Source organism: Aquarana catesbeiana, linkage group LG13 (assembly GCF_042186555.1).
Source record: "Aquarana catesbeiana isolate 2022-GZ linkage group LG13, ASM4218655v1, whole genome shotgun sequence".
Classification (NCBI taxonomy): domain Eukaryota; kingdom Metazoa; phylum Chordata; class Amphibia; order Anura; family Ranidae; genus Aquarana; species Aquarana catesbeiana.
In genome coordinates this window covers 13760728-13782486 of record NC_133336.1, presented here as the reverse complement: position 1 = coordinate 13782486, position 21759 = coordinate 13760728, and the positions used below count along the sequence as shown (strand labels likewise).

The following is a 21759-nucleotide window of genomic DNA, read 5'->3' as shown; positions in this document are numbered from 1 at the left end:
CATAGGCCTCTTCAGTGTTGGGGGGGCTTCTGAGGACATCACTTGCTTCCCTAATGAGTCCCAGTACTGCCTCCTCTGTGATCGTCCCCTTCCTGGGCCTTTTTGTTGTAAGGAGGAGGGGAGGCACCTGGAATTGGGTGAGGCTCCTACTGGGCCCAGCCACCTCCTGGCTGACACTGGGCCCGCCCACCTCCTGGCTGATACTGGGTCCGCCCACCTCCTGGCTGACACTGGGCCCGGCCACCTCCTGGCTGACACTGGGCCCAGCCTCCTCCTGCCTGCCACTTTCCAGACCCTCCTCCTGGCTGAGCTCACCCTGTGTATAAAAAAGGGACATAGGTTTAGTTTTTGCTTCATCAATCACACACAATTTTTAGCTCATGACTTGCAAATTGAATGTTAATAAATAGAAAAGACTATCATTCTGACCCCAGCATTTTTCTCTCTTGTCCCAAACATTTTTGGCCACTACTGTCTATTGATATGTAAATCTCTTTGTTTTAAATCATTAATTTGTTATCAATTATAACATCTAGTTAACATAATTAATATTAGGACAATAAATATGTATAATAATAATATACCTGGCTCCAGCTGGGCGCATCCACTTCTTCCAAGATGGAAGGCCCAGGTTGTTCCTCGTCAGCCTCTGCTGGGGTTGAGGAAAGGGTGGAAGGAAAGCTGCAGGGAAGGGTAGAAAGTGATTCCCTGGCTTCAGTCTGGTCGTCCAGAAACCTCAGTTTGTTAAAGTACCACAGCCTGGGTACACTTGCGCTGCTGCTGCTCCTGATCTGAGTGATTTCTGGACCTTATTAAGCTCCTTCCTTTACATGTTCCTCAAGATCCCAATTTTCTTTTCCAAGAACAGGATGGTTGCATTGGGGACTCAAGTCTTCACAAATTCCAAAAGTTTCTCCAGCGTTGGCCTCCTAGCTTGTTTATTATAATATAAGCTGTGTTTCACCTCCCACAAATTCCTCATCTCCCTGTACCTATCTATGAGACTGGCCATGAATTCTGGGTCCTTAAAGTGATTCATATTTCCTGTAAGACAGTACACAAGAAAAAAACGCTAATGTCAGCCTAAACTCTCATAATCTTATCCCAATATAGGCCTCAATCTTGAAGCAGTATAGGCCACTGATGGGCCAAGTTAAAATTTTACCTTCGTTTAGGACGCTCATCACTTCCGTTCCTCCTTCCTCCACCCACAGAACGTACATACGACACATGCGTGTTAGCTTGATATACACTGCGCATGCATGAAACTCCGCCCGCGTCGCCCGCCCCTGACTTTCTTTCTAGAATATTCCCCGCCCCTTCTCGTTCGGCGCGGAGTAGGAGTGACATGGCAGAGACAGAGCAGGTGTGTGTTAGCCCTGAGCCAGAAACGTCCCGATCCCAGAGGAGAAGATTTAAGGCCTCAAATATGGCCTTTGTAGTGATGGTGGACATCTTGAGGAGGACCGATCATGATGGTAAGCATGGACCATGCCTAAACCCAAATGTGAGAAAGGCCAAGATCATGACTAAATTTGTGAATTTGTCTACACAGGAATTTTGGGGTACGACGATCCAAGGAGCAATTGAGGAAACACTGGTCAGACCTGAAACTGAGGGAGCAGGATCAGTATAGAAGGATCAAGAAAGTGCTTCTAAAAAGTAAGTAGTTGTCGTGTGTTCCGATTATTATTATTACTTGCATGCATGTGCTTTTCTTTACTGTTGTACAGTTTAAAATGGCGACTTTCATGTTCGTGGGCACATTAATCGGTCGTAGGAAACATTGTTCGCTCATTAAATACGATGTTTTGGTCAGATACAGGTTAAATACATTTGGTCATGCCTATTTGTCTAAAAATAAGTTTTGTACATTGCTGTCTAGATGTGTATGTAACTAGAATGAAATGCAAGCTTGATTCAGTGTAATGTAAGGAGAGGACACTCAACAGCTGTTTACACATCTGGACTCAGGAGCACTAGCGTGGGACACAAGAACAAACTTTTTAAGGTGTCCCACACAGGTGCTCCAGTGGATACTTGGGATATCTCCATGTGTGAACATTTTCAGAAAAAGGTAAGTATTCCAGCTTTGGTAAGGTAAAAATCATGTCTTCAGCTTGGAACTCTGCCCAAAACAGACAATTGTATCTCACTTCCCAGCAATGTTTCATATTCCTATTTCTGGACTCAAATATCTGTGTGCTAAGTAAACCTTATGTTTCATTCCCTTAGGGGAGAAAAGACTCGGAGGACACCACTCAGAGGACACCAGGAACCCCCCACCTCAGAAAGAAGGGGAACTCAGCACAACACCACAACCTGAGGATCTGGAGGAAGTTGGCGAAATTGTCACCACAACAGGTCAGTGTCTGACACCCCAGCTTCAGGTAATATATGTATGCCTGCATATTTCTAATACATGTTTTTACTTAAATTTTTAGGTGATGTCCTGGTTGTTGAAGAGCAAGCTGAACATTTCACAAGTGACATTGCGCAAAGGCTAATCAACGACCTCATGGTGTGGAATGGTGAAATTGACATCGTAAGGAATAAACTCAATGTTACGGAACAACAAATGAAGAACATGATTGATGTGTTGGGGAGAATCTGAATTTCTTCCAAATGCCACCATTTTAACATTTGTTGTACTAATCAAAAATGTTTGTTTGACATTTTAAAAGCCAAATTTTGAAGATGCACACGGTGTGTCAACATGTGCTATCTGCCATCAGGGGATATCAATGTACACGTTTTGTGGGTGCAACCCCTTCCTCATGACTCTAGTAGGTGAGAGGAAGGGGTTGCACCCCCAAAACACGTCCATTGATCCCCCATGATAGGAGATAGCACATGTTGACATTAGGCATGGGATCAGGAGGGAAATACCCATTTTGACTCCCAAATTGTGTGCATCTTCAAAATTTGGCTTTTACAGAGGTGACATCGCCCCATCTGATGAAGGCAATATCAAGACATTTTTGACACTATAATGTCTGATATTGCCTTCAGTTTTTCTACGTTGAACTTTGTAAGTTCCAGAGTTGTGTATGTTATGTTTAGACACATGCGTGTTTATACCAAAAAAAAAAAACAATTGTAAAAAACTTGAGAAAAAAAAAATTTCACATCAAAATTTTATAACGCACATGTGAATGTGCACAGAGTAAAAAGTTTGCTAATCAACAATGTGTGGCTTCTTCTTTCAATGCTAAATACCAGTTTTTGTAGTAATTTTGTGTTTACAGTGACAATGGGGCTTATTTACTAAAGGAAAATCCACTTGGCACTACAAGTGCACTAGGAGAACCTAGGAGACAGCTAAAAAATAACACAAGCAATAAAGAAAATTCAAGATTTTATCAGATATATATTTTTTTTTTATTAAAAAAATATTTACACATCGTCTGGCATAGTAATGGCCCCCCTACCCGTAAAATAATTTACATATTTCTGCCGAACTTCACGGGCGCTTTGGAGTGCCAAGCCAGGACGGCCAGTATCCAGGCCCCTCAGGGGATTCGCAGGAAGTCCGGCCTAAGGCCCAACTGAGGCAAGATAATTGTGGGCATTTTTCCTTCAAAAATTGTGCAATATTATGCAGGATAATATGATGTGGTTGATTTTGTAGTCCGCCATATGTATTGCTGTCAGAAACAGGCATTCTCATTGACTCTTCGGGCTCTAGCCAGCCAGTAGTTAAAAACCCTCCTCTCCGGGGTGAGGGTCCTCTGGGGGAATGGCCTCATCAGGTACTTGCCCAGACCGAATGCCTCATCAGTGATAAAGCTGAACGTGAGTCCTTCAACGTTGTCCCCAGCAGGTGGCAATGCCAGCCCACCAGTCTGGAGACGTTGGTAGAACTCGGTCTGAGCAAAGACTCCTCCATCCTCCATCCGGCCATTCCTCCCCACATCCACATAGAGGAACTCATATTGTGCCGACACCACCGCCATCAACACAATACTTTTAAACCCCTTATAGTTATAATAGTAAGACCCTGAATGGGGTGGTGGCACGATGTGGACGTGCTTCCCATCTATAGCCCCTCCACAGTTGGGAAAGTCCCAACGGTCGGCAAAATGGGATGCCACAGTCAGCCATTCCTGTGGCATTAAAGGAAACTGTGGAGTCAAAACAGAAAAAAAAAGTGTACTTTTGCAGATAACATTGCAAGCAGATTAGACACAAACATTCTTGCCCAACATCAGTATACCATTTATTTTAAGGAGTATTTAAAGACAAAAATATAAGGTCCACTTGTCAGATTCCTCACCCCCTCTGATGGCTCATTGTAAAAATTTTAAGGGGGGGGGTGGGTTTCGAGCTGAGTTTGGGGCCCAAAAAAAAAGCCTCTGGCACTCTGCCTGAATTTAAGGACAACAATAACATTTGTACACATTTAAGGGGGTGTTTAAGGTAAAGCACTACAATGGAGCTGACAAAATACATTATTAGGTGACTAGGCTAGGTGTATATGGGCCCAGAATAGCATGCTGGGGAGGTTAGTGAAGGCAAATATCCATGAAGGACAAAAAAAGGGCATTAAAAGATTACAGCGTGCATAAGGACAAAGGGGACATTCACAGCATATTACAATCATGGTAATTAGAGAATGATGAAAGAAATACAATACATTAACAAACACTAAATACATAGAATGTGATGTTAAAGGCGAAAACTTACCTTAATATATATATAGATATATATATCTATATATATATCTATATATATAGATATATATATAGATATATAGATATAAAGACACAATTCAATATATACAATATATATATATCATTTAATGTATTTTATTTTTAATAGAAGCAGTGCAAGATCCTGAATCTGAGCTAGTATCAGCCTTTTGTAGTCCCTGTACAGCAGAGCTGGAGTGTGAGAGTAGGAAACAGCACAAGGAGACAATCATATGGCAAGAAGCATGCTGATAGGAGGAGAGAGCAAAGCGTCAGGGAGAAGAACTCATCTATTTGCTGCTTCTCCCTCACTGCCCAGTTTTTTTGGTGTCACGCCAGGGAGATTTTCCTTCACTTCCTGCCCCAGAGCCACAGCAGGAAGTAAGGGAAGATCCCTCCGAAGCAAGAGGTTTTTTTTTGGTTTGACCTTAGTTATTCAATTTGTTTTACTGTTTTATAAACCTATGGAATGTCTTATTTTCCACTTGCGGCCAGCAGCAGGTGTCATTAAGGAAGGACTTTACAATCCTGCTGAGCAATTCCAAAGCTTTGCTATGGGTAGCCTGGTGTAATTAGATTTCCTGCTGTTCAGCTTTGTGCACAACACACATACAGCCCTTTTCCTGTCTCCTGCTCATAGAGTGCTACAAGAATTTGCAGTTAGAGAGAGGCAGTCAAAAAGTGAGCAGGCAGTGCTGGATCTTTTTTGGAAATCCCAGTATTCTCTGCAAAGTGATATGGAATCACCTATGGAGCAACAAAGAGGAAACATGTGCATGGTCTACTTGCTGAATGTACATTATCATTACCCTTTAATGTTTTTCATGCATTTTGCAGTCCCCATATTTTACAATATCTTTCTTTTTTATTTAGACTGGAATTCCCAAACACTCCGGTCCCGCTGTCTTCCCCAGGGGTCAATTTTCCTGCAGTGAACCATGATTGTCCTCTGTGTTTTCCTCGTTCTTTGCTGTAATTTGGTCCAGGGTCAGTTCCCACGGGCCTGTATCACACCTGACACATTTGGGACAAAAACCTGTTGCCCCCTTTGGAAGGACGGCAGCCCCTGTGGCTCTAGGTCGCATCATGGCAAATGCCGTAACTGGGTCGTGCCTATTATCTTTGCAGCTGGCCGAGTACGCCAGTATGATGACGACCGCTTGGACTGGCCGAAATATTACTTCAACAAAACCTGCGAGTGCTTTGGAAACTACAGCGGCTACGACTGTGGTGACTGCAGGCACGGGTACTTCGGAAACAAATGCGACCGCAAAAACACTGTTGTGCGCAAGGAAATTCGAGAACTTTCTTTGCTTGAAAGGAAAAGATTCTTCAGCTACTTAGTGCTGGCTAAAACCACAAAAAGTCAGGACTTTGTCATCCTCTACACCGGAGACCGCCATCACAAGGACACATACAAGTTTGTTGATGCCTCCATCTATGATGTGTATTCCTGGATCCATTACTACTCTATAAAGGCAATTCTACAGAATGGGACCTTTGATGATAGAACCAACTACGCCCATCAAAGTCCAGCTTTTCCCGGTTGGCATCGATTGGGCCTCGTCTTCCTGGAGAGACAAATTCAGCTCTTGACGGGGGACGAAAATTTTGCCCTTCCTTATTGGGACTGGAGAGGAGACAAAAACTGCTCAATCTGCACCAATGACTTCCTCGGGGATAATGACGTGCAAGGATATCTCAGTCAATACTCCCATTTTGCTTTTTGGAAGGTAAGCCGAATTACGATAATACTTTTAGGATAAATAAATATTTTTAAGTTTATGGGTTTTTTTTTAATTGTTTTTTAGGTGTATTTTTTGGTGGTGGGGGGAGGGGTTATATCATTATATGTGTAGCGTTCACCCCCCAAAGGATCGCTGAAATAGACTGGTTCTCTAACAGTAGAACTGAGGCATCCACAAGCCCAGCTCCATGCACACCAACAATACAGGCTCAGTCCAGGGGATGTCTTTTTACTATTTATTGCTGAAGAACTTGAACAGGAGGAGGGTTTAGGTTCATAGGATACTCCAAAACTATAATAGCAGTCAATCGGGAGACAAGCTTCATATTAATCTTCCGTAAATCAGCCTTTCCTGGAAGTAACATGAAATGACCAGTATATTTAGGACTCTTATAAAGCAGCCCCAGTCTAGTTTCCTTCTAGCACTTGCACACCCAGCAAGGTCTTGACTCACAGGAGCTGGCTGTTCCCAGCATCCACAGGTAGATCCTCACTCAGTAAGAGAGATAAAAGATTCTTATCCAGACCAGGACTTCAGGACGGTGCCCCCCAGAAAAACAATCCATTAGCAATGTCCTCGGGGCCCTCAGCTCAGCTCCTGCTGAGACGCAGACTGGAATTTCTTGTCTCAATGACTCTCTCCTAGGGGTAGCAGCCCCAGAAGAACTCTCCCTGGAGAAGAGAGAACAATCTAGAAAGGACTCCCAAACATTTATAACCTTCCCGACCACCTTCTGGACACTTCCTTCCAGTGATTGGCTGGGAAATAATAAACATAAACTGTGTCCTAGGGCAGCAGCCCCAAGAGAACTGGAACCCTCCCTGGAGAGGAAAGAACACTCTAGAAAGCCATCACAAACATTTATCACCTCCACAACCATCTTCTGGATGCCTCCTTCCAGGGATTGGCTGGGGAATGATAAATACTGTATTTATTGGCGTATAACACTCACTTTTTCACCATGAAAATCGGTTGCAAATAGCGTGTGCGTGTTATACGCCAATACTTCAATTTCAGCTGCCTCGGAGGCAACGGGGGGGACAAGTGCCGTCAGATTACATACAGTGAGAATCTCCTGCCTGTTTACTTGGCGGCCTCTGTAATAGGAAGTCAATAGATGGCAATGGCGAGGCTGCTGCATTGATGGCAATGGCGTGGCTGCTGCATTGATGGCAATGGTGAGGCTGCTGCATTGATGGCAATGGTGAGGCTGTATTGATGTGGACTAATAAGGCTGCATTGATGGCACTTGTGAGGCTGCAGATGGGCACTGACCCTTATTTTGCTTCAAAGTTCCTTATTTAAAATTTAAGTTTTTTCCTGAAACTTCCCTCTTAAAATGAATGTGCGTGTTATACGCCTGTGCGTGTTATATGCCGATAAATACGGTATTCATACTGGTCATTTGAATCTCCTTGCCCTATATTCAGGAAACTTCTTCTGGAGGCAGGTGGGAGGAATCAATCAGCTTGGAAATCCAGAAAAAAACAATAGATCACTGCTCCACTGACTGCAGTGAAGCCAGAAACTAAATTTTACCGAACAACCTAAGTAGAGGAGGGCACTACACAAGCTTAGTGAACTGCTTCAAAAAAGCTGTGAATGTTTTTGAAATTCAGAAAAAAAGCATTCGCCCCTCTCTACTAACAAGGTTAGTAATGTTTCTTTCCTTTAGTCTATTTGCAGCGGTTACAATTATGATGAAGCTTACTGCCTGGGTGCTGACGACCAGAATCAGATGGAAAAACTGCATAGGAAGCCTGGCGTTAATCCTGATGCCCCTAGCCTGCCCACCTTCCAAGATGTGGAGGAAACTTTGAAATGGGAAGATTTTGACCTCCCTCCCTACGACAGAACAGCAAAGAGAAGCTTCCGTAATGACTTAGAAGGTGGGCAAGAAGTTTTGTAACTTTACTTCATTTTTCTTACAATGTGTGTGTATTTAGCCAACACAATGTTTTGATGTTTTTGACAGAGTAGGAAACTTTTTGTTTTGTACCATTGGAGAAATTTCCCCTTACTTCCTTTCTGGGAGAGGCAACAGGAAGTGACAGGAAATCTCTTCAAAGTGAATTCATTACAAGTTTATTGGGTTTATGCAGGGCTTAGGCGCAGGAACCTCCCCTGAGTAACCCATTGTCTCCGCCCCTACCTACCTCTGTGTATTGTCCCTTGTCTCCATTTCACTACTCGCCCCCCCCCCCCAGTACCACTTATTTTAGAGAATACATAACTAAGGATCATTTTGTGGTGCTAAATAATTTGTATAGAATCTGTAAAGGATAACAACAAACGGTAGCAAAATAGATCCCCTGCAGCCAGCAACAAAAGATCCCCCCAGCAACCATGGACCTCCTTCCCAGCAACAATAGACCCCCAGCAATAATAGACCCTCCACTGGCAATGTTAGTCTCCTCCAGCAACAATAGTATCCCCCTGCAACAATGGACCTCCAGCAACAAGAGCCCCCCAGCAATAATAGACACCCCCCAAAGCAATGATAGATCCTGCTAGCAACAATATACCCCCAGCAACAATAGACTCCCAGCAATATTAGACCTCCCCCACAGCAATGATAGATCCCGCCAGCAACAATAGATCCCCCAGCAATAATGGACACCCCCCCCGAGTAACAATAGACCTGTTTTGCTTACATCTTTTTTAAAGGTTCTTGTGGTAGAAGCCAAGGAAACTTAGACCTCTGTAGTGTATCGTTGCCTTACTAAACAGAAAAGCCGCACATACAACTGCACAAAACACAATTGATAGTTACAAAATATGCCTACAACACGCACAAGCCAATTGTCCTTTCTAGCAAAATAAGCATGTGCAATAAGTATGCAATAAGTAAACTGAACAGTTGCTCAACTTAGAGATGGAATCAAGATGTAATGTCCTTCATGGTTCTTTGCTCAGTCCAACTCAAAACGTCTCCAAAATCCTCAAGCTTCCAACAGCCATGTCTTGAGTCTTTTGCCGCGTACACACAATCGGATTTTCCGACGGGAAATGTTGGATGTCAGGCTGTTGGCGGAAAATCAGTGTGTATGCTCCATCGGACAATTGTTGTCGGACTTTCCGTCAACAAATGTTGGTTAGCATGTTCTCAAATTTTCCACCAACTAATGTGTGTTGTCGGACTTTCCGATCGTGTGTACACAAGTCCGTCGGACAAAAGTCCAAAGTACAAACACGCATGCTCGGAATCAAGGACGAGCCGGAAGCGGTCGGTCTGGTAAAACTAGCGTTCATAATGGAGCAATCACGTACGTCTTGTACGTCACTACGTTCGTAATTGTTGGCCAACATTTGTGTGACCGTGTGTATGCAAGACAAGTTGGAGCCAACACCCTTCACACAAAATTCCATGGTTTTGTTGTTGGAAAGTCCGATCGTGTGTACACGGCATTTGTCTTCCTAACCAATTCTGTTCTTTTTCCTCACATGCTTGTTTCAAAAAGTCCTAAACTCCTCCCCCCAACTTCTGCTTACATCATATCCTGTCCTTTGCTTAGCTCCTAAACCAATCCAACTGGTTTATTTGCATATCAATAGGGGAAAACTTGCTTCTTAAACAACACATGGCCTTAAAATCTAACTCCATATGATGGTATAAAATAAAGAGATGGTATGTGTTACCATGGCTATTTGTAATGATTTTATAGAACTGGTATGGAGTTAGATTTTAAGACCATGAGGTGTTTAAGAAGCAAGGCTCCCCCTATGGATATGCAAATAAACCATTTTGATTGGTTTAGGAGCAAAGCAAAGGACAGGATATGATGTAAGTGGTAGTTGGGGGGAGGAGTTTAGGACTTTTTGAAACAAGCATGTGAGGAAAAAGAACAGAATTGGTTTGGAAGACAAAGAGGCAAGACATGGGAAGCTCAAGGACTTTGGAGACGTTTTGCGTTGGACTGAGCAAAAAACCATGATGGACATTACATCTTGATTCCATCCCTGGAGTAACTGTTTAGTTTACTTATTGCATACATATTGTACATGCTTATTTTGCTAGAAAGGACAATTGGCTTTTGCATGTTGTAGGCATATTTTGTAACTATGAATTGTGTTTTGTGCAGTTGCATGCGCAGCTTTTCTGTTTAGTAATGCATTAATACCAGTGGCGGCTGGTGCTCCATTTTTTTTTGGGGGGGGGGGCACTATTGGCAGCAAACAAACCACCCAAAGCCACCTCCCCCCCGGTCGGTCCATCAGTCAAACTCCCCACCCCCCTGTTTGGTCAATCGGGCCGTCAGTCAAATTCCCTCACCCCTCCAGTTGCTCGATCGATCAGCAAACCCCGCTCTTACCCCATCTAGGTCATCTCCTGCTCGCCTCCTCATCATCTCCTCCTTGGTGTCCCCTGCTTGGCGGCTCCTCCTCAGGGGCCCCTACTCGGTGTCTCCTCCTCATTGTCTCCTCCTCGGTGTCCCCTGCTCGGCGTCTCCTCCTCGGTGTCTCCTGCTCGGCGTCTCCTCCTCGGCGGCTTCTCTCTGCCTCTCATCCTCGGTCAATTAGGTCTCAAGACCCGCTTCCTGATTGGCTGGGAGGAGAATCAGGAAGACAATAGTGAATATTAATTCACTATTGTCACACAACAGGGTGAGCTCAGGGCACCACCCTTTTTAGAAGCCAATTACAGCCTCAGGCTCTAATAATATGCTTCAAATAAAAAAAAAAGCTCTATTGGAATTCATGCGTCCGGTACCCTGCATGTAAATTAGGGGCCGGGAGCATGGATTAGGGGGGTGGTGCCACTGCGCTGATAATTGAGCCTCCCTCTACAGTAGATCCTCCCCAGCAACAATAGATCCCACAGTAGCCAATAACAATAGAAATAGATGCCCCTCCAAGAGTGGATCTTCCCCCAACAATAGACTCCCCCAACAACACTACACCCTCCCCAGCGACAATAAATCCCCCCAGCAATCAGCAGTGGGTTTATGTCACATTCTAGATGCAGATATTCATAATCATTTCTTACCATGTTTATTTTCATTTTTTATTTGCCAAAATCAAAGTTAGCTAGTGGTACCCAAAACCCAATAAGGGAAAAGAGCAGGATATGGGAGCTTGAAAGGAAATGTAACCAGATGACTGTAATATTGTATTATGATCTTTGTAGGTTTTATAAATCCTAAAGACGGGGTAACGCAGCAGACTGGCATGCATAACCTGGCCCATAACTTCCTTGGAGGGACGATGGGTGAGGTTGCACTCTCCAGCAACGATCCTATATTTGTACTGCACCATTGTTTTATTGACAAGTAAGTTTTATCACTAAATCTGTTGCATTAGTGGTGGGCAACTTACTGGACACATGGGCCTTCAACTACGGCCTATGACATCACCAAAGGGCCATATATTATATTCAGTATTGGTAGAGCGACAGGAAATTGTCAGAGACGGGAGACATACTACGGGTCTGAGTGGGAACATGTTGTATGAGAATGCTAGAGATGAATGTCATTACAGTACCTTCACAACTCAATCCTCCATCTCCTAATACTGACTGAGCCTTGCAGCGATGTAGGGGTCTGACAAAGAAACCAGAATGTTGGTGGGCAGCCATAGGCCTCTGAAAATGAAGAATGATGGAGAGGTTTTCTGAGGCCTCAGTACTGGAACAGAGGAGAGGTAGGAGAAAAGGGGCCAGAAAGGTGAGAAAACTCTGTCTTATATTGCAGGGGAGCACCAGTTTGAAATCTTTAGAAACCTGACAGGGTCTCTTTACCCCTTGGAACCCATGTAATGCATATGTGCAGCAACAAAGGGGATGAGCTTTAACATCCACAGGCTGCACATTTGGTTCCATGGGCAGCCAAGGTCTCTGTGCTGAGAGTGAACTCACTGCATGCTCCTAGAACAATGACCAAGCTGTCATAGACAGATCCCCCATTTTATAGTGGGACTTGCTCCGATCCTGTGACCACTGTGACAGCCAATCACAGTGGACACATGATCGGGGAGTCCTTCCCACCCTCCCTCCCTTGGGTGTAAAGACCCTTTTAACCATTTTAGTACTGCGCTATAACCAAAAGACGGCTACAGCGCGGTACTATAGATCTGAGAAGGTGTCCATAGACGTCCTCCCAGAACCCTGCCCCCTCTGTGACCGCTCTGTGACCTCTTTGGACACAGATGACCACAGATCGAGGTAAAGCGGCCCTTTACCCTGTGTCCAAACACAGCTTATCACATGTAAACAGACTTGTCAGTTATCGGCATTTCTTTCCTCATACACTGTGTCTGCATAAGGAAAGGAGTGCCGATAACTGGCAAGGCTGTCAGCACATTCTGATCATCAGTACAGCCCCATCAGTGCCCATCAGTGCAGCTTATCAGTGCCAACCAGTGTAGCCTCATCAGTGTCCATCAGTGCCTCCTCATCAGTGCCCATATCAGTGAAAAGGAAAGATTACTTATTTGCAAAATGTTATAACAGAAACAAGAAAATCTGTTGGTCTTTTTTTGTTTGTTTAGCAAAAAATAAAATTCCCAGTGGTGATTAAATACCACCAAAAGAAAGCTCTATTTGTGTGAAAAAATGTCATCTGGGTACAACGTTGCATGACTGCGCAATCGTCATTCAAAGTGTAACAGCGCTGAAAATTGGCCATGGCAGGAAAGGGGGTTAAAAGGATGCCGAGACTGAGCGGGAAGTGGTTAAGTTGCAGTTTCCATGTTGACGTTCTAAATTTTAGAAAAAGTATTACCATATATACTCGAGTATAAGTCGACCCGAATATAAGCCGAGGCACCTAATTTTACCACAAAAAACTGGGAAAACGTATTGACCCGAGTATAAGCCTAGGGTGAGAAATGCGCAGCTACTGTAAGTGGTAAAGAGGGTCAACAATGCCCATTTGCAGCCTCACTGTGCCCATTTGCAGCCATAAGTCCCCCGAACTTCAAACTCTGTAGTTAAGGGTTCCTAGATGCCCAGTAGCTGCAGCCAAGATTTGGGGTCTCTGGACCCAAAGGGTCCCAAAATGACATTGCTGCAGATGGACACAGTTGACCGAATTTGGGCCCCCGTATCTCAAGGCCACTTAGTGCTAGGAACCCCAAATTTGGTTGACAAACCCAATGGAACTAGCACCACAATATATCCAAAGCTGGGGTTCCTAGCATCAAGTGGCCCTGAGATACGGGGCCCCAAAATCGGCTCAGAAAATGTCAAGCACTTTTCTGCAGCAGAAAATGACATTTTCTGAACCGACTTTGGGGTCCTGTATCTCGGGGCCACTTGGTGCTAGGAACCCCAAATTTGGTGTGCTAACACAGTTGGACTAACAATGTTATGTTGTGGTGCTAGTTCCACTGGGTTTGCACACCAAATTTGGGGTTTCTGGCACCAAGTGGCCCTGAGATACGGGGCCCCAAAGTCGGTTCATAAAATGACATTTTCTGCTGCAGAAAAGTGCTTGACTCGAGTATAAGCCGAGGGGGGCACTTTCAGCACAAAAAAATGTGCTGCAAAACTCGACTTGACTATACTCGAGTATATACGGTATGTGTTTTTTTTTTTTTTTTTATTCAATACGAGGGCTGTACCGAAAGTATAGCAAAAGTTGGCCTAAACGTTTTATTAACTTACATAGGTTGTTCAAATTTCACATGTTGGCAGAGTAACTCTTCCTCTGTAGGAGCTCCTCTTCTCTTCTTCTTCTTCATTGCAGGTAAATAATGGATTGCAAGCAGAATCAACATGTTGTCACCGAGTTCCTGACAAAGGAAGAGGGCAGGCCGTCTGACATCTACTTAAGGCTACAGAATGTTTATATGTTTTAGATGTGGTTGGTCTTCAAGGCTGGTTTCCCCTTCTTTAACCTCCTGGCAATCGCTCATACTAAATATACTGCGATCAGGCGGCAGTTGCAGGCACGGCAACATACATGTATGTTGCCGGCTTGTGTACGGGTTTGGGGTGCAGATGCATGCACCCCCCTGCCGTCAAGGCCGGACTGGCCTACCGGGATACCAGGACGTTTCCTGGTAGGCTGCCTGCTTGGGGGCGCTTTGAGCTGTGGCTATGCGCTACAAATGTGGAAGAAAGTTCCAAACCCTTTTTCAAAATCACACGGTGCCAAGACACATGTCAGTAGATGGCTGAGGGTGTCATTAACAATTAATGGCACTGCTGTGTACCTGCTAAAAGGGTCGGCACGTTTCTGCTGTGTCAGGGAAGTGATTTTTCATGCATTCCCGACACACACAAATGTGAACGCAGGCTAAATGTCTCAGTTACATTGGTGGTCAGTGTAAATCTTCTCATTACATTGGTGCTTGGTGTAGAATCCCTTCATTCACACTAGTGGCCAGTGTGAATGTCGTCCTTACATTGGTGGTCAGTGTAAATCCCTATTTACATTGGTGGTTACTGTAAATCTCTCCTCACATTGGTGGTTACTGTAAATCCCTCCTTATATTGGTGATTACTGTGAATGCTCATATTACATTAGTGGTCAGTGTAAACCGAAATTACATTAATGTTCAGTATAAACCCATATTACATTGATGACCAGTGTTAAAGCTCCTCTTTATATTGGTAGTCCGTAAAAAAAAAAAAATCAGCATTGCCATTGATCCCACCCTCCCCTCCCCCCAGCACTGCCACTGGTCCCAGGAGTCCTAGGAGTTTTCTGTCTATTAATGGGTCCCCTCACCTCCGCAGTCCATGGTGTGCAGGCAGTGAGGAGATGATGTGCTGTAACCTCTAGCAACCAATCAGTAAGCAGTAATGATGTGCAGTAACTTCTAGCAACCAGTGTTGATGTACAGTAATCTCTAGCAACCAATCAACAGGCAGAAATCATGTGCTGTAACCTCTAGCAACTAATCAGTGAGCTGTAATGTGTGCTGTAACCTCTAGCAACCAGTCAGTGAGCGGTAATCATACACTGTAACCTCTGGCAACCAATCGCAATCACTGCCTGTTCTGATTCAGTAAACGGATTTTGAGTCTAGCTGCTATTTATTGTACGTCTCAGAGCAGGTGGAGAGCGAAAAACTGCAGGGAGGGGGGCCCAAGAAAGTTTTTCCCCAGGGTCCAATCAATATTAAAGACGGCCCTGGTTGCAGTGCTCCCCTCCTTCCTCCCCTCTTGTTTATATGTCACACATAGCGATCTCCCCGCTGTGTCATGGAGCTGAGTCTGAAATGTACTTCGGCCGCGCTGTGACAAGGGTCCCGCCCTCCTCCTCCTAGACCTGCCTATCACACGAGCTGGTCTAGGAGGAGGGCGGGACTTTTGTCACAGTGTGGCCGAAGTACATTTCAGACTCAGCTCCGTGATACAGCGGGGAGACCGCTGTGTGTAATACAGATACTGACTGGTGAGGCATATTGATAGGCACATTGAGGCTTATTGACGGGCACAGTGATGCTGCATTAATGGGCACAATGAGGCTTATTGATGGGCACAGTAAAGCTGCATGGACGGGCACAGTGAGGTTTACTGATGGGCACAATGAGGTTGCATGGATGGGCACAGTAAAGCTGCATGGACGAGCACAGAAAAGCTGCATGAATGAGCACAGTGAGGCTGCATGGACAGGCACATTAAGGCTGCATGGATGGGCACAGTGAGGCTTATTGATGGGCAGAATGAGGTTGCATGGTTAGGCACAGTAAAGCTGCATGGACAGGCACAGTAAAGCTGCATGAATGGGCACAGTGAGGCTGCATGGACAGGCACAGTAAGGCTGCATGGATGGGCACAGTGAGACTGCATGGACGGGCACAGTAAAGCTGCATGGATGGGCACAGTGAGGCTGCATAAATGGGTGCAGTGAGACTGCATGGACGGATGCAGTAAAGCTACATGGATGGGCACAGTGAGGCTGCATGGGTGGGCACAGTGAGGCTGCATGGACAGGCACAGTAAGACTGCATGGATGGGCACAGTAAGGCTGCATGGATGGGCACAGTAAGGCTACATGGATGGGCACAGTGAGACTGAATGGACGGGCACAGTAAAGCTGCATGGATGGGCACAGTGAGGCTGCATAAATGGGTGCAGTAAGGCTGCATGGAGGTATGCAGTAAGGCTGCATGGATGGGCACAGTGAGGCTGCATGGGTGGGCACAGTGAGGCTGCATGGAGGTATGCAGTAAGGCTGCATGGATGGGCACAGCGAGGCTGCATGGGTGGGCACAGTGAGGCTGCATGGATGGGCACAGTAAAGCCGTATGTATGGGCACAGTGAGGCTGCATGGATGGGCACAGTGAGGCTGCATGGATGGGCACAGTGAGGCTGCATGGATGGGCACAGTGAGGTTGCATGGATGGGCACAGTGAGGCTGCATGGACAGGCACAGTCAGGTAGGCTGCATTGATGGGCACAGTGATGCTACTTTGACGGGCACAGTGAGGCTGCATTGATGGGAACAGTGAGGCTGCATTTCATGGGCACAGTGAGGCTGCATTGATGGGCACAGTGAGGCTGCATTGATGGGCACAGTAAGGCTGCATTTTATGGGCACAGTGAGGCTGCATTTGATGGGCACAGTGAGGCTGCATTTGATGGGCACTGATGAGGCTGCATTGATCTCTTGTATGATGCCCACAGCTCTGACATCCCCTGTAATATGTACGCAACCTCTGACCATCTCTTGTCTTATATCATGTCTGCAGTCTGGGGGGGAGTCTGGAGAGGAGTCAAAAGTGGGAGTGCCACCAGGATGGGGGTCATGGGAGAAGTCAGACGTGTGTGGACTGTGGAGAGGAGACTATAGGATAAAACCAGAGCCACCAAGCTTAAGCCGACTGACTGAGCCCTGCATGGTGCACCTGAGAGAAGGTTAGTGATAGCGCCACGCCAAGCCAGTCTGAGGGGGGGGGGGGGTCACTGATGTTAGGAGGGGAGTGAATACAATAATGTAAGGGGCCACCGATATAAAGGTTCCTCCTCATATCAGTAACCCACCCCCCCTTACCTTAGTGTATTCTTTCTGTGGAGGGTGGTCTCTCACCAGAGTCCCCCCCCATACTCCTGGTGTCCCACTTGATGATTGCTCCACTTTTAAATGGCATTTGCTATATATAAAGCCCTATGTGCTTTCATATCTGTCTTCTCTATATATATATATATAATACACTCTTCAAATGTGCTTTAAAATGCACAGTATTCCCTTTTATGAATAAGAAAATGACATAATGATCTTGGGCTGGTATAATAATGCTATGGGGCTGGTATGAATTTTTTTCCAGTGCTGGTTTTTATTCCCAGTCCGGCCCTGCCTGCCATAATCAGACACAGCACGAGTTGTTTTGGCAGCAGATTTCAGCCAATGATTTCCTCCGAAACCTACTGTAGCCAATCACACATAGAACTTTGGATTACTGTGAACAGTGATCTGCCTGTTTCTTCTCCCTGAAAAGCAGCGCACATTACACACATTGAACATTGTTAGGCACACAATTAACTCCTTGATTGCCCCTAGAAGTTAACCCCTTCCCAGCCAGTGTCATTAGTACAGTGAATAGTATTATCACTGATCACTGTATTAGTGACTAGCGATTTCAGTGTCAGTTAGTGACCTTCCCAGCCAGTGCTTGTCGGCCACCCTATCACAGTCCCACTATAAATTGCTGATCACCACCATTACAGTATAGCGTCTATAGCTGCGTAAATTCCAGTATACTGTATATACCATAGTTTGCAGACTTTTGCGCAAAACCAATTAACATACATTTATTTATTGGGATTTGTTTTTTTACCAAGGACATGTATCAGAATATATTTTGGCCTAAATTTATGAACATTTTTTTTTGTTTTTTGTATTGGATATGTTTTATAACAGAAAGTAGAAAATATTGTTTTTTTTTCACACTTTTCTGTGTTTTTTTGTTTATATAATAAAAAAATAATCCCAGATTAATCCCAAATACCACCAAGAAAAAGCTCTATTAGAGGGGGAAAAAATTATATATATTTCATTTGGGTACAGCGTTGCATGACCGCGCAATTGCCAGTTAAAGTAGCGCAGTACTGAAAAGCAAAAAAAAATGCCTGGTCATAAAAGTGGTAAAACCTCCCAGAGGTCAAGTGGTTAATCTTCTTCATCCATCTGTAGACATTGCTCTTGTCAAAGGTGTCATCTTCGTAAACAATCTGTAGCCTTCTGTGGACGTCGGACAACCTGCACCCCTCCTTTATCAAGACCTCAATGTTGGCACATTGCTTCTGCTTGGAATCCATTATTTACATTTAATGAAACAGAAGAAGAGCTCCTAAGAATAGTTACTCTACCAACATGTGAGATTTGAATGACCTATGTAAATTAATAAAAAAGTTATGCCCACTTTTGCATTTCTTTCAGTACAGCCCTCATTGTTTTTTGTCTGGATTTTGCATATCTTCTCATATTCATCAATATTTGTAGGATCTTGGAGGAATGGATTCTCAGACACAACAAAGCAACTCCAGACATGTACCCTAAAAATGACCAGCCAGGCCAAGGTCCTGAGGAGTGCTCCACACCGTACTTCCCGTGTTACAGGAATAAAGACCTCCTACGAAACTCTACCAGATTTGGATACATCTACTCTAAATACAAGGGGATGTAATGCGCCTTTGAAGCAAGTCTTATGAGACTGGGATCTGCTCCTTGTGTGATGGGAACGAGTGTGTAACCTCAGAACCACACCAAGCTCTCATATCAAATCTGTCTAATCATTTCACTTCAAAAATCCTCCATGATTTCTTTCCAGTTCTTTCTTATTTTGTAAATCATAAACACACTCTAACTAAAGAATTACAATCATGAAAAGAAACCTACCAATACAGTCTTTATTTGAAATCACTACTTATTTGACTTTGATTGAGATACTGTGACCCCTTGAAATTTTCCACGTTTTGTTATGTTACAACCAAAAACGTAAATGTATTTAAATTGGGGTTTTATGTGATAAATCAACACAAAGTGGCACATAATTTAGAAGTGGAAGGAAAATGATAAAGGGTTTTCAATTTTTTTTTACAAATAAATATGTAAAAAGTGTGTGTATGTGTGGGGGGGCATTTGTATTCAGCCCCCTTTACTCTGATACCCCTAACTAAAATCTAGTGGAGCCAATTGCCTTCAGAAGTCACCTGATTACTAAATAAAGTCCCCCTGTGTGTAATTTAATCTCAGTATAAATACAGCTGTTCTGTGAAGCCCTCAGAGGTTTGTTAGATAACCTTAGTGAACAAACAGCACCATGAAGGCCAAGGAACACACCAGACAGGTCAGGGATAAAGTTGTGGAGAAGTTTAAAGCAGGGTTAGGTTATAACAAAATATCCCAAGTTTTGAACATCTCACGGAGCTCTGTTCAATCCATCATCGGAAAATGGAAAGAGTATGGCACAACTGCAAACCTACCAAGACATGGCCGTCCACCTAAACTGACCGGCCGGGCAAGGAGAGCATTCATCAGAGAAGCAGCCAAGAGGTCCATGGTAACTCTGGAGGAGCTGCAGAGATCCACAGCTCAGGTGGGAGAATCTGTCCACAGGACAACTATTAGTCGTGTTCTCCACAAATCTGACCTTTATGGAAGAGTGACAAGAAGAAAGACATTGGTGAAAGAAAGCCATAAGAAGTCCCGTTTGCAGTTTGCGAGAAGCCATGTGGGGGACACAGCAAACATGTGGAAGAAGTTGCTCTGGTCAGATGAGACCAAAATTGAACTTTTTGTCTAAAAGCAAAACACTATGTGTGGTGGAAAACTAACACTGCACATCACCCTGAACACACCATCCCCACCGTGGCAGCATCATGTTATGGGGATGCTTTCTTTAGCAGGGACAGGGAAGCTGGTCAGAGTTGATGGAAAAATGGATGGAGCCAAATACAGGACAATCTTAGAAGAAAACCTGTTAGAGTCTACAAAAGACTTGAGACTGGGGCGGAGGTTCACCTCCCAGCAGGACAACGACCCTAAACATACAGCCAGAGCTACAATGGAATGGTTTCAAAATTTGGACCTCTTTGAAATAGTGACAGACCTACATCTAGTTGCTTGTAAACTAATGCTAAAAAGCCAATATGAAAAAAAAAGCGTAGATTTGGATAACACCGATTGGTCAAAAGATAGCGTGAGAGAATTTAAAGCTGTATGCGATTTGACACTCCTTCTTCAGGAGAGTAATACATCTGATTTGAGTGATCAGTTAGATCTTGACAAACTTTTTGAGGAAGTAAACAAATCAACACAAAACACCACTAGTTTGTTAAAAAAAAAACCTTCTATGAGATTTCCATCTCTAAATACGAACCCAAGTGTTGCTGTGTTTCTAAAACAGACAATTAAAGACATTTGTAGGCTATCCAGCAGGAAGAACACTCCCTCCAATCTGTCAATGGAAGAAAACCAAGCTCTACAATCCCTACGTAACAATGATTACATCATAATCAAACCATTGGATAAGGCGGGTAATGTTGTCCTAATGGACAACCTGGCCTACACTCTGATGTGTAAGAAAATTCTGGATAACACAAATTGGTATCGGCCATTCCTACTAGACTCATAAATAAGTACAATCTAAACCTTTATGAGATAGTGGATCGAGCTTATGAAGGTGGGACTAAATGCAAAGATCTTTTTGAATTTATTAGAACTAAGCACCGTAGGGTGCCTACCTTTTATAGTCTACCCAAAATCCATAAAAATTCCACTACACCTACAGGTAGACCAATTATCTCCGGCAATGGAGGCATTTCAGAGAAGCTGAGTAGAGTTATTGATTCCTATTTACAGCCCCATGTCATTTCCTTGCCTTCCTTTTTTAAGGATATTATACATTTTTTACAAATAATTAACAAATGTACTATCCCAAAGGACTCTCTTCTCGTCATAATTGACGTTGAAGCTCTATACAGCTCCATTCCCCACTCTTGTGGCCTGGCAGCTGTTACAGAAAGTCCTATAGCAGGGGTCAAGACACGACAGGGCTCTAAATGAGTTCATTCTAAAAGGATTGGACTACATCCTCAATCACAATTATTTTCTCTTTGACTGTTCCCACTACCTCTAGGTGCAAGGCATAGCGATGGGGACATTTGTGCCTCATCCTACGCCAATTTGTACCTGGGGGAGTGGGAACAATATCTCTTTGGAGGTGAGGATCTTGTCGAGTACCTGGGCCACATATTTACGTGGCTCAGGTACATCGATGACATCTTCATCATATGTGAGGGATCAAAAGATACCTTGAAGGAGTTCTTCCAGAAATTCAACATTGACAAATAAAATTTAATTTTTGCAATGGCATACGACAAACAAACAATCACTTTCTTGGATGTCCAAATAATTTGTGACTCAGA

At 44.2% G+C, this 21759-nt stretch overlaps 1 protein-coding gene across 1 annotated transcript; it reads left to right on the top strand.

Annotated features, from left to right (window-relative positions):
• The first annotated feature begins 5569 nt into the window (after positions 1-5569).
• On the top strand, positions 5570-19065 carry LOC141117753 (tyrosinase-like). The gene is made up of 4 exons (XM_073610768.1): positions 5570-6424; positions 8115-8328; positions 11568-11709; positions 18833-19065. Exons 1-4 carry the CDS (start codon positions 5630-5632, stop codon positions 19014-19016), a joined length of 1335 nt encoding a protein of 444 aa, XP_073466869.1. The 5' UTR covers positions 5570-5629; the 3' UTR covers positions 19017-19065.
• The last annotated feature ends 2694 nt before the right edge of the window (positions 19066-21759 follow it).